General features: G+C 44.7%; 1 protein-coding gene across 9 annotated transcripts in view; it reads left to right on the top strand.

Annotated features, from left to right (window-relative positions):
- The window catches only part of LOC139392297 (semaphorin-6D-like), a 157,488-nt gene that overhangs the window by 103,778 nt on the left and 41,241 nt on the right, over positions 1 to 12,469 (top strand). For 7 of the 9 annotated variants that reach the window (XM_071140193.1, XM_071140202.1, XM_071140231.1 and 4 more), the window contains one exon: positions 8,107 to 8,315. In XM_071140193.1, coding sequence (XP_070996294.1) covers positions 8,168 to 8,315 — 148 coding nt within the window. In that variant the 5' untranslated portion in view covers positions 8,107 to 8,167. Of the gene's footprint in view, positions 1 to 6,159; positions 6,327 to 8,106; positions 8,316 to 12,469 lie in introns of all 9 variants that reach the window. The other 2 variants (XM_071140208.1, XM_071140223.1) reach the window with 2 other exon arrangements.

Below are 12,469 nucleotides of genomic sequence, written 5' to 3'. Positions count from 1 at the left end.
TGGAAGACCCATTTGCGACCAAGCTTTAACTTCCTGACCGATGTTTTGAGATGTTGCTTCAATATATCCACATAATTTTCCAGCCTCATGATGCCATCTATTTTCTGAAGTTCACCCCCACAACATGATGCAGCAAAGCACCCCCACAACATGATGCTGCCACCCCCGTGCTTCACGGTTGGGATGGTGTTCTTCGGCTTGCATGCATCCCCTTTTTTTCCATCCATAATGATGGTCATTATGGCCAAACAGTTCTATTTTTATTTCATCAGACCAGAGGACATTTCCCCAAAAAGTATGATATTTGTCCTCATGTGTAATTGCAAACTGTAGTCTGGCTTTTTGTATGGCAGTTTTGGAGCAGCGGCTTCTTCCTTGCTGAGCGGCCTTTCAGGTTATGTTGATATAGGACTCGTTTTACTGTGGATATAGATAGTTTAAAACCCGTTTTCTCCATCTTCACAAGGTTCATTGCTGTTGTTCTGGGATTGATTTGCACTTTTCGCACCAAAGTACCTTCATCTCTAGGAGACAGAATGCCTCTCCTTCTGGAGCGGTATGACGGCTGCGTGGTCCCATGGTGTTTATACTTGCGTACTATTATTTGTACAGATGAACGTGGTACCTTCAGGCGTTGGAAATTGCTCCCAAGGATGAAACAGACTTGTGGAGGTCTACAATGATTTTTCTGTGGTCTTGGCTGATTTCTTTTGATTTCCCCATGCAAAGAGGTACTGAGTTTGAAGGTAGGCCTTTAAATACATTCACAGGTTCACCTCCAATTGACTCAAATGATGTAATTTAGCCTGTCAGAAGCTTCTAAAGCCATGACATAATTTTCTGGAATTTTCCAAGCTGTTTACTTGACGCTACCCATCCCTTAAGCGGGATAATTGTCATCAGCAACCGCTGAATAGCATGGCGCCCCAGTCAAATAATATTACTAAAAATATTCATATTCATGAAATCACAAGTGCAATATTGCAAAACACAGCTTAGCCTTTTGTTAATCCACCTGTCATCTCAGATTTTGAAATTATGCTTTACAGCGAAAGCAATCCAAGCGTTTGTGTAAGTTTATCGATCGCATGACAAAACATTAAGTACACTTAGCATCAGGTAGCTTGGTCACAAATCAGAAAAGCAATCAAATTAATCGTTTACCTTTGATGATCTTTGGATGTTTTCACTCACGAGACTCCCAGTTACACAACACATGTTCCTTTTGTTCCATAAAGATTATTTTTATATCCAAAATACCTACGTTTGTTTGTCGCGTTATGTTCAGAAATCCACAGGAAAGAGCGGTCACGACAACGCAGACAAATTCCAAATAATATCCTTAATGTCCATAGAAACATGTCAAACGTTTTTTATAATCAATCCTCAGGTTGTTTTTAAAATATATAATCGATAATATATCAACCGCAACTGTCTTGTTCAGTAGGAGAGGGAAAGGAAATGGCTGTCCGAACTCTGTTGCGCGAGCAAAACTCATGTGACCACCTGACGCGATGTTATCTTTCTGGCTCATTTTTCAAAATAAAAGCCTGAAACTATGTCTGAAGACTGTTGACACCTTAAAGAAGCGTTAGGAAAAGGAATATGGTTGATATCCCTTTAAATGGAGCAATGGGAGGCTATGGAACATGGAGTTTTCAAAATAGAGGCCACTTCCTGGTTTGATTTTTCTCAGGGTTTTGCCTGCAATATCAGTTCTGTTATACTCACAGACAATATTTTGACAGTTTTGGAAACTTTAGAGGGTTTTCTATCCTAATCTGTCAATTATATGCATATTCTAGCATCTGGTCTTGAGAAATAGGCCGTTTACTTGGGGAACGTTATTTTTCCAAACATAAAAATAGTGCCCCCTAGCTTCAAGAGGTTAAAGGCACTGTCAACTTAGTGTATATAAACTTCTGACCAACTTGAATTGTGATACAGTGAATTATAAGTGAAATAATCTGTCTGTAAACAATTGTTGGAAAGATGACTTGTCATGCACAAAGTATAGTATAGTAACTGACTTGCCAAAACTATAGTTTGTTAACAAAAAATATGTGGAATGGTTGAAAAACTAAGTGTTTGTAAACTTCCGACTTCAACTGTAGATGGATAGATACTGTAGATGGATGGATAGAGAGAGAGGGATTTGCTTGTGAATTACAGGGCTTGTCTGAAGATAAAAAATAAATAATGAAGACGAGGCAGGATAACATTATTGTGCGTCTGATCTCTCTCTCGCTGATAGCCTTTGGGGATTTTTTCATCTCAAGTAGACACAAAGACGATGGATGACACTCTCAGCAGTTCTCCCGATCGATCAGACGACCGTTTCAGTGTCTGTGTCTCGCATAGATCCCTTTCTGAAGTCTGGCCAGCTCGTCCACTGTGGCAGGATGCCTTACAGGTTTAGGCCCAGACTGGTGGCAGAGGCACTTTTCTCAGAGATTGATACAAGTAAACAGAAAGTAATGGGTGACAGTTATTTTTCTGCTGTTGTATGTTTTGGTTGTCAACATCTCTCGGTCCTTGAACATTGATGCGATATTTCAACCTAATGTTTAGGGACTGCCTTTGTCCCATTTTTAGAGGGCCTTCAGCCCAGGGTTACTGAACATGTTTTCGCACTGACTTTGTACAGTATCACTTCTTCCTACAGTACAACTTTAGTTGATTCTCACTGTTAACTTGATTCAGCCCAACATCATTACTAGAGAGAGGAGCTGGTGGGGATGAGTTGGAGGCTTGATGCGCTGCCTGTGGCTAACAAACAGGCTTTAATCTGTGGGGACCCTTCCATGTGGACGGCGTAGAGCACTCCTACGTAGGGTGACAATAGATGGCCCATCTCACAGGACGACCCGTCACTTTGTCTGAACCCTATGGGTGAGGAGGGCATCACAGCATCCCTTTGAGGCAAGTTGAGTGGCAGTGATGGCAGGGAGGGTCCTGACCTCCACTGACAGACACATCTCACCCTGGATGCCATGGTGCCCCACATCTTCGCTTCCTTCCCCCAACCTCTTTCCTCCTGCCCATGCAACTGTTCAGATAAAGACTATAAGGAGAGATTCCACGACACTGCCCCCATCAGTTTGAAATGCAAATTCCAGAACTAAGGGACTATGGGGGCCAAAAGGAAAGCAGCCAGCCGTCAATCCCTCTTGACCCGGCATGCTAATAGAGCTTTCTAAGACCCCCCTTGAGCCACTCTCATGTTGCTACTACAGGGCCTCTGAAATTCCCCATCAACTTCAACTGACATGTTGTTATTCAACAGCAAGTTTAAGTTTCTGTCCCTCATCTAGATCAAGTGTTGACTTCATTCACAGAACTTGGCCCGTCAAAGCCTGCCGATATTGCAACTCTGACCCTGACATCCAAAATTGTTGCACTTCTGCCCCAACTGAAAGTAGAATTCAGAAGTAACTGATAAAGAAATGTTTAAAACTACTGTGAAAGTAGTTACACCAGCAGAGGCTATAAACGGCCTGAAGCCTGCTGGCCTTGCTAGATGTGGTTGAACTCGTAGAGGTGCTTTCAAAGTCTCCAGGCTTAAACTAAGTTAATTTACTAGCAACAGTAGGATGAACTCCTAGCACCACCAATAGTAGTCGTCTGAAAGTCACCCATAGAAATCTCATCCGTGTCCTGCGGGGTCTGTTCCCCAATTATTGCCCAATGCTCCTTGATCCCAATTCCAATTGCCTCATCGGCGTCTGTGTGGTTAGCCATTGGAAATCTAATTAGCGAAGTTCCTCTGTCTGAGGGGGTCATGTAGATAGTTGAAAGGGCCCCGGGAAGTTGAGGGTCTTGTTGAGAAGTAGCATGTAACACAAAATCTACCGAAGGCAGAGAGTTGAGAATTCAGAGTGATAAGAGGAGCATCATACTTCCTGAAAACCATATGTGACTCATCAACTGCATTCAATGCTGCCACACTGTGAGTACTCTGTAGGAGAGTGGATGTCTCGGGGTAAGAGGAGAGTTGTGTGTGAGACTAGAAAACGGTCTCTGTGCAGCAGCTAATCGTCAGCCTTGTGATGGTGCATCATGGGACAGTGTTCAGACATCGACAGTCAGATGAACTCTCTGAGAGTAGGGTAAAGACAATGTTGCCCATTCTTAACAACGGGATCTTTTGTAGCGCAAGGTCACTCACAAGATGCATGTCTTGGATGAGTTTTCTTCCAATGAAGTTGATTTTGCACAGCAGAAAATGTATAAGCTGTTGGTCAAACTTGTTTGTCGGAATGAAAAGAAAACTGAGTGCCAATTCCTGAGGTAACCTCAGTGTTGAATAAACAATATGGTTCCTCAGCTATGAGTTGTGAAGATCATTGGATCACTGAAAGTAAACAGACCAGAGAAAAGTCACGACAGTCAGGGGATACATGGTCAGAGAGCTTAACAGGCATTGCAGCGTTCCCTTTCCCAAATGAGGTAGACACACATCCACAAAAGGCTACACACTCCGACCATACACACATTCTGCGGCAGATCATCTGGCCCCCTGTCCCTGCTCATCGCCATGGTGATGTGAGAGTCCCCAGCAGAGCCCCGGGTGGGTAATGGTCCATGGCCAGAGACATGCACCCTCATTATGTAGGCCCAAGTATACTGGGGGTGGACTCATTCAATTCCTACTTCTCTGGGGCCCTGTGGCATCCCAAGGCACAGAAGCGGGAGGTGAGAGGTGTTGGTTAGCTATTGCCCTGTTATCCGAAACAATGAAGGGATTAGCCTCCCCCCAGTAAAATGTCAACGGTGTTCAGTTTGTGAGGTCACAGCATATCAGAGGGGGTGGGTCTGCATTGGGATAATGCGCCTCGATTTAGTTTGAATGACAGGTGTTGGCAGAAAATAAACATCCCTGGAGCAGACAGGTGCATAAAGCAGTTGATTTGAGGATTAAATTTACATTTAATATCTAATTGCATATTTTTATGGAACAGTGGTCCCTGGCCAAACTGAAGCTGGGTCATAAAGATTGACTTGTTTATGTATGAATTAAAATGGATCCTTTTTAAAGATGACACCGTGGCCTCATCCACCACTCATAAAGGCTCCCATTTTCTCATCATGAAGTTTCCTTTTCGCACAGTGCTGTGAAAAACCCTCAAACCACCAGCCTGAAGACATCTCATCAAACCACAGAACCAGCACTGGTCTAATCCAAATGAATGTCAGATAATCAATGTGCGGCCCCAGCGGCCCTCAATTCCTTGCCCTACAAAGAGGCCCAACTGCCAGTATCTCCCAGATGGCTTGACAAGTCCAGTTCATTAAAAACAAAATGATCCCACACCTACCATCCAAAACAGAACACAGAGAGAGTGTGGGTCGCAGTGGCTTATTTCCCATCGACAGCTGTCAGCTCATCAGCCTGCCTCCCCATTCACTCTGTAAAAGGCAATTGATTAGAGAAAGAAAAAGGAGAGCAACACATTCCTGAAGGGTGCTCCATGGTTTACATGTTTATGGGGAGGGTGCGGTGGGTTTGTGAACTGGCATGTTTTGGCGGGCGGCATTCGGTGTGGCGGTAGCAGCTGGATCCGGTTTTAGATCAATAAATATCCCATTGAGAAGAAGCTGAAGAATTTACGGGTTGAGGCGATAAACCACATGAACACATTAGATGCTCCACATGCAGGGCAATTGAAGGCAGTCCGCAAATATATTTGTAAAACCACATCTTAAAACACTGTTAAATGAAGCCATTGGCTTTATGGGGATTGAGCATAGTGAGCCTCTGAGTCTCTGTCCCTTTTGCAACTTCGAAAGATGTTGACTTTGTCACTGTCGACTGTCTATGCATGTCTTATAAAGAGGTGGAAGTCGGCCCCTGCTCTCGCAGTGATGCTTAGCATCACATCTGTCTCTCACTCAGCATGAAAGACTGGACGTGCCTCACATACAGTACGTTTCAAGTCTACATGATAGGGTTCTTTCTACCATGTCACTGTCATCAAGCCCTAGATAAAGGCCTCTTGCCAAATCCCCACCACCAGCACCCGTCTGGAAGTGAACCCCAGAACAACAGTGTATGCATCAGATCAAAGGGACTTATGCTGGTTTATATTACATTACTGTAGCTAGGACTGAATTGGATTACGTTGTGCATTTCGTAATAGCATTTTCCACTTCCACAAGCTCCACATCCATCCCCAGCTGTGAGGCTCGTCAACGTGTGGAGAACTTCACAAACAGAAACGGCAACTCTTCAGGGTGCTGCTGATAAACACGCCAAGAAGCTCATCCACTCAGTGCCTTTGTGTGGAAGTCTGTGGAAGGTCCAGAAGCCTCAGAGGGTCTGTAGGGTCAGTGCATTTGTTGGACTGTCTTGCCTAAGCTCCTGCAGGCACTGTGCTTGTCTTGTTGTGAGTCATATTTGCATTTTCCTGGCTTTATAGCCATTGGATAAATGTCGATTTGTCGATATTTGATCTCTGCCCAGTCTCCATAACCTTTGATTTTCGCACTCTACATGTTTATGATCGTCGGTCTAGTCTATGCATATTCATGAGAGCAGAGAGACAGTTATGCAAATAATTTCATAGTTTTATGGAGTTTATTTAGCATGGTTTTTAGCTGCAACTTTACCAAGTGTTTTTTTATATTTCAAGATCCCTCAAGCATTTGCATAAGCAGTATAAATGTGGGCCTACTCTTTAACTTGAGGGCATTGCTCAACCATCAGAGCATGTACTAAGATCTTAGATCTTCAATGATAGATTCAGGTTAGATGGGGTGACAGTGGTGTTAGGGGGACATGCTGTTTGGCCTGCTCAGACAGGAAGCCACAGCATCATATCCTGTTTGCTCAAGCTGTCTGCCTCCTCTGAGAAGCCTAAAAGCCTGTGAGTTAATCCATTGGGAGTAATGTCCTCATATATCGCCCAGGCAGGACAGGCAGGAGGCGTTAATTCATGAAGTAAACAGGAGCAGACACCACCTCCCCTCGATTTATGACACTGTGATCATCGCTTGACCTCATCGCTAAATGCAACCATCTCCTCTGAATCAGAATGAGGCAGCCCGTTATCAATATTGATGGGGTTCATATCTCTGTTGACTTTGTTTTCGGCTCCCCATTTAAAAGCTGTGTGGCAGGATCTCATTGGTGCAGTACATCAATCTGGGCTGTGCTGAGTTGAAACCCTTAGAGGACACGCTGCCCTTATTAAGTTGGTGCCAAAACACAGGTCACAGCATTCTGGAGATTTAGTTGAACAAATCCCTGCGCAATCTGCATCCATCTGTCCCGGTCTCATCTCAGAAATCAAGCAGATGTGGAAATTAGCATTTCGAGACAATTCAGGTCTGACGCATAGCTTACCTGAGTGATTAATAATGCAGAGAGCAAACTTTGCTCAAACTTGAATCTTCTGACCTTCTTACAGGAACCGCTCGTTTTTCCCATCTAGTCAAACAATTTATAGTTTGTTTTGTATATTAGGTGAAAGTGGGTACCTGTCGCCTCCCCTTGGGCCTGGTGCCTTGGTGCAGACAGAGGGAGTCGCGTTCCCCTGTGGGGGCGGTGGTTAATTGTGTGAAGTCACCTGTGAAAGACTGAAGGCTGGGAGTAAATGAGCCAGGTGTCCCAGTCAGGGGCCCTTGTGGCCTCACCTCTCTCTCTGTTCCTGTCACTCTCTCTCTCTCCCTCTCTCTCCCTCTCTCCCCCTCTCTCCCTCTCTCTCCCTCTCTCTCCCTCTCTCTCCCTCTCTCTCCCTCTCTCTCCCCCTCTCTCTCTCTCTCTCTCTCTCTCTCTCCTCTCTCTCTCTCTCTCTCTCTCTCTCTCTCTCTCTCTCTCTCTCTCTCTCTCTCTCTGTGTTCACACTGCCATCACAGTTCAGCTAACATTCAATCACAATGCCGCACTGGCAATGTGCATCGCATGCTAATGAGAGCTTAGCATCCAAACTCAGAAAGTTCCAACAGCTACTGTAGAACTTGATGGCAGAATTATAGTGATCATTATGAAACCGATGCTGCTGTTGTAGTCATTCACATTAGCCTGTGACCATTTTAACAGATATGGGTACAGCTAACTTTGGTTGTAGCTAGGTTAACCTGTTCTCACTCTCTCTCCTCTTCTAGGTGGTGGTGTGCCCGCTGTTGGCCATGCTGTTCTGGTGAGGTGTGGTGAACCCCTGCCAAAATGAGGCTGGTGCCCGGGTCGCCTCGGCCCCTCCCCCTTCTGGCGGTGGGCCTGGCTCTAGCCCTCACAGCCCTCTTACCTCACCTGGCCATGGGAGTCACACCCTTCCCCCAGGACCTGGAGCCAATCAGCATTGTGGGGAGAGAACGTGAGTGCAAGCCCGTCATTATGCAATGTTGCTCCTTAGTTCAGGGGGGCATGAAGTTCTGATGTTGTATGTACACATATTTTGTCAGTCGTCTTACAGATCTACGTCAGTACAGGGCTGCCCAACCCTCTTCCTGGAGATCTACCGTCCTGTGGGTTTTCAATCCAACCCTAATTTAACACACCTGATTCTACGAATTAGCTGCTCAACAAGATCTTAACTAGCTGAATCAGATATGCTAAATTAGGGTTGGTCTGAAAACTTACAGGACAGTAGATCTCCAGGAAGAGGGTTGGGCATCCCTGTTCAAATACATAATTATGACTATCAAAATAAAATAGCTATACATTTTAGCTATATGACATAATACAAAATCTGATTGGACCACACGTACAGCCCATCAGTGGCACCTAATCAGTAGGAGGTGTGGTAAGGAGGTCCTGGCGTTTGCAGTCGCCAGCCTCATCCTTTATTTAAGAGTTGACAGAGACTAAGGCCTGGCGCTTTAATTGATCTATCTGGAGGAGTGGAACATTTGCATAAATAGCCACACTAATAGATCTATATGTGGAGCCCATCTCAGGTGTAATGAGGGCCATTTGTCAGCAGGTCTGAAGGTGTCTGGGCGTCAGAACCCCTCACAACTCCCCAGGATGTCCATTATGTATGGTAATACATCCAGCGCCCAGCTCCACCGCCGGAATCATCTCCCTCGCAGAGGCTAATTGGAGGAACTGGGTTAGAGGTTTCCATGGCGACGTGGCGCCCAAAACTTTGAAGGAAGTGAAAGTGCTGAGGAGTAATTAAAGGGACGAGAGGTCGCCGAGGTGGAGTTATCCCTCTCCCTTTCTGCCCCACAGCGAATCACTGCTCTGCTTGACCCAATCACCCCCGAGTTGAAATCTTTAAACAGTCGAGTCGGACTTGCTTGGTTGGGGGAAAGATGCTTCCCCCGAGGAGATTGTAATTTCAGATAGTGTCCCATTTTAGAGGTCTGCTAATTCAGCTACAAAAGCCAAGTTGGACAGGAAGGCCTAAGCCAGAGGTATCAAACTCATTTTTCCCAGGGGTCGTACCCCCTCCGACCCATGGGCCATATGTTTGATACCCCTGGCCTGAACAGTTAATGCAGCACTATGGGAGAGAAGATGGTCACAGGCCAGCCTCGACGGATTGATTTTGATTTAACTAGGCAACTCAGTTAAGAACAATTTCTGATTTGCAATGACGGCCTACCAAAAGGCATTAGGCCTCCAGCGGGGACGGGGGCTGGGATTAAAAAAATAATAATAAATATATGACCAAACACACATCACGACAAGAGAGACAACACTACATAGAGACAACACTACATAAAGAGAGACAACACTACATAAAGAGAGACAACACTACATAAAGAGAGACAACACTACATAAAGAGAGACAACACTACATAGAGACAATACTACATAAAGAGAGACAACACTACATAAAGAGAGACCTAAGACAACACAACATAGCATGGCAGCAACACATGACAACACAGCATGGTAGCAACACAACATGACAACAACATGGTAGCAACACAACATGGTAGCAGCACAAAACATGGTACAAACATTATTGGGCACAGACAACAGCGCAAAGGGCAAGAAGGTAGAGATAACAATACATCACACAAAGCAGCCACAACTGTCAGTAAGAGTGTCCATGATTGAGTCTTTGAATGAAGAGATTGAGATTAAACAGGCCAGTTTGAGTCTTTTTTGCAGCTCGTTCCAGTCGCTAGCTGCAGCGAACTGAAAAGATGCGACACAGGGATGTATGTGCTTTGGGGACCTTTAACAGAATGTGACTGGCAGAACGGGTGTTGTATGTGGAGGATGAGGGCTGCGGTAGATATCTCAGATAGGGGGGAGTGAGGCCTAAAAGGGTTTTATAAAGCATCAGCCAGTGGGTCTTGCATAAGCATCAACCAGTGGGTCTTGCAACGGGTAATACAGAGATGACCAGTTTATAGAGGAGTATAGAGTGCAGCGATGTGTCCTATAAGGAGCATTTTTGGCAAATTTGATGGCCGAATGGTAAAGGACATCTAGCCACTCGAGAGCACCCTTACCTGCCGATCTATAAAATACGTCTCTGTAATTTAGAATGGATAGGATGGTCATCTGAATCAGTTCGTTTGGCAGCTGGGGTGAGAGAGGAGCAATTACGATAGAGGAAACCAAGTCTAGATTTAACTTTAGCCTGTAGCTTTGATATGTGCTGAAAGAAGGACAGTGTACCGTCTAGCCATACTCCCAAGTACTTGTATGAGGTGACTACCTCAAGCTCTAAACCCCCAGAGGTAGTAATCACACTTGTGGGAAGAGAAACATTCTTCTTCCAAACCACATGACCTTTGTTTTGGTGGTGTTCAGAACAAGGTTAAGGGCAGAGAAATATTGTTGAACACCAAGAAAACTTTGTTGTAGAGCATTTAACACAACATCCGGGGAGGGGCCAGCTGAGTATAAATGAGTATCATCTGCATATAAGTGGATGAGAGCACTTCCTACTGCCTGAGCTATCTTGTTGATGTAAATTGAGAAGAGCATGGGGCCTAGGATCGAGCCTTGGGGTACTCCCTTGGTGACAGGCAGTGGCTGAGACAGCAGATGTCCTGACTTCATACACCGCACTCTTCGAGAGAGAGGTAGTTAGCAAACCAGGCCAAAGACCCCCCAGAGACACCGGATCTCCTTAGCCGACAGGAATGGAATGGTCTACCGTATCAAAAGCTTCAGCCAAGTCAATAAAAATAGCAGCACAACATCGCTTAAAATCAAGGGCAATGGTGACATCATTGAGGACCTTTAAGGTCGCAGTGACACATCCATAACCTGAGTGGAAACCAGATTGCATACCAGAGAGAATACTATAGACATCAAGAAAGCCAGTTGATTATTAAAAATTTTTCCCAACACTTTTCATAAACATAGAAAGAGGCCTACAACAGTTAGGATCAGCTTTATCTCCCCTTTTAAATAAATGACAAACTGTGGCTGCCTTCCAAGCAATGGGAACCTCCCCAGAGAGGAGAGAGGTTAAAAAGATCAGAGATAGGCTTGGCGATGATAGGGGCAGCAACCTTAAAGAAGAAAGGGTCTAAACCATCTGACCCAGATGTTTTTTTAGATGAAGTTTAAGGAGCTCCTTTAGCACCTAGTGACCACCTGCAGGGAGAAACTTTGTAGCGGGGCAGGGGGAAAAGAGGGAGGAGCATCGGGGCTAGTCGCATTAGAAGGGAGATGAGGAAATTTTGGATGGGCAAGGAGGCATGGCTGAGTCAAATAGGAAACCTGACTTAATGAAGTGGTGATTAAAGAACTCAGCCATGTGCTTCTTGTTAGTAACAACCACATCAACATTAAGGGACATGGGCAGCTGTGAGGAGGGGTGTTAATTCTCCACGTCTTTAACCGTTTTCCTGAACTTCTTGGGGTTAGACCCACAGAGAGAGAACTGCTCCTTAAAGTAACTAACTTTGGACTTCCAGATAGCCTGGGTGTATTTATTTCTCATTTGCCTGAACAGGAGCCAGTCAGCGTGAGTATGTATGTGCCGAGCCTTTCGCCAAATGCAATTCTTGAGGTGGAGTAATTCTGCAAGATGACGGTCGAACCAGGGGCTGAACCTGTTTTTAATTTTAATTTCCTTTATGGGGGCGTGTTTGTTGAACCCCTCGCCAACAGCCAGTGAAATTGCAGGGCAACAAATACGAAACAACATAAATCTCATAAATCAAATTTCTCAAACAACAAGTATTAGGCAACATTTTAAAGATAAAATTCCTCTTAATCCAGCCGCTGTCTGATTTCAAAAATGCTTTACAGCGAAAGCTCCACAAACGATTATGTTGATCACCACCAAGCCACAGAATAAACACAGCCATTTTTCCAGCCAAAGAGAGTCACAAAAAGCACAAATAGAGATAAAATGAATCACTAACCTTTGATGATCTTCATCAGATGACATTCATAGGACTTCATAGGACTGTAATTGTTACACAATCAATTTATGTTTTGTTCGGTAAAGTGCATATTTATATAAAAAAATCTCATTTTACATTGGCGTGTTACGTTCAGTAGTTCTAAAACATGCAATGATTTAGCTTAGAGCCCCATCAAATG

This window comes from Oncorhynchus clarkii, chromosome 3, assembly GCF_045791955.1.
Source record: "Oncorhynchus clarkii lewisi isolate Uvic-CL-2024 chromosome 3, UVic_Ocla_1.0, whole genome shotgun sequence".
Classification (NCBI taxonomy): Eukaryota; Metazoa; Chordata; class Actinopteri; order Salmoniformes; family Salmonidae; genus Oncorhynchus; species Oncorhynchus clarkii.
The sequence above is the reverse complement of the archived record's forward strand: the minus strand, read 5'-3'. Positions and strand labels throughout refer to the sequence as shown.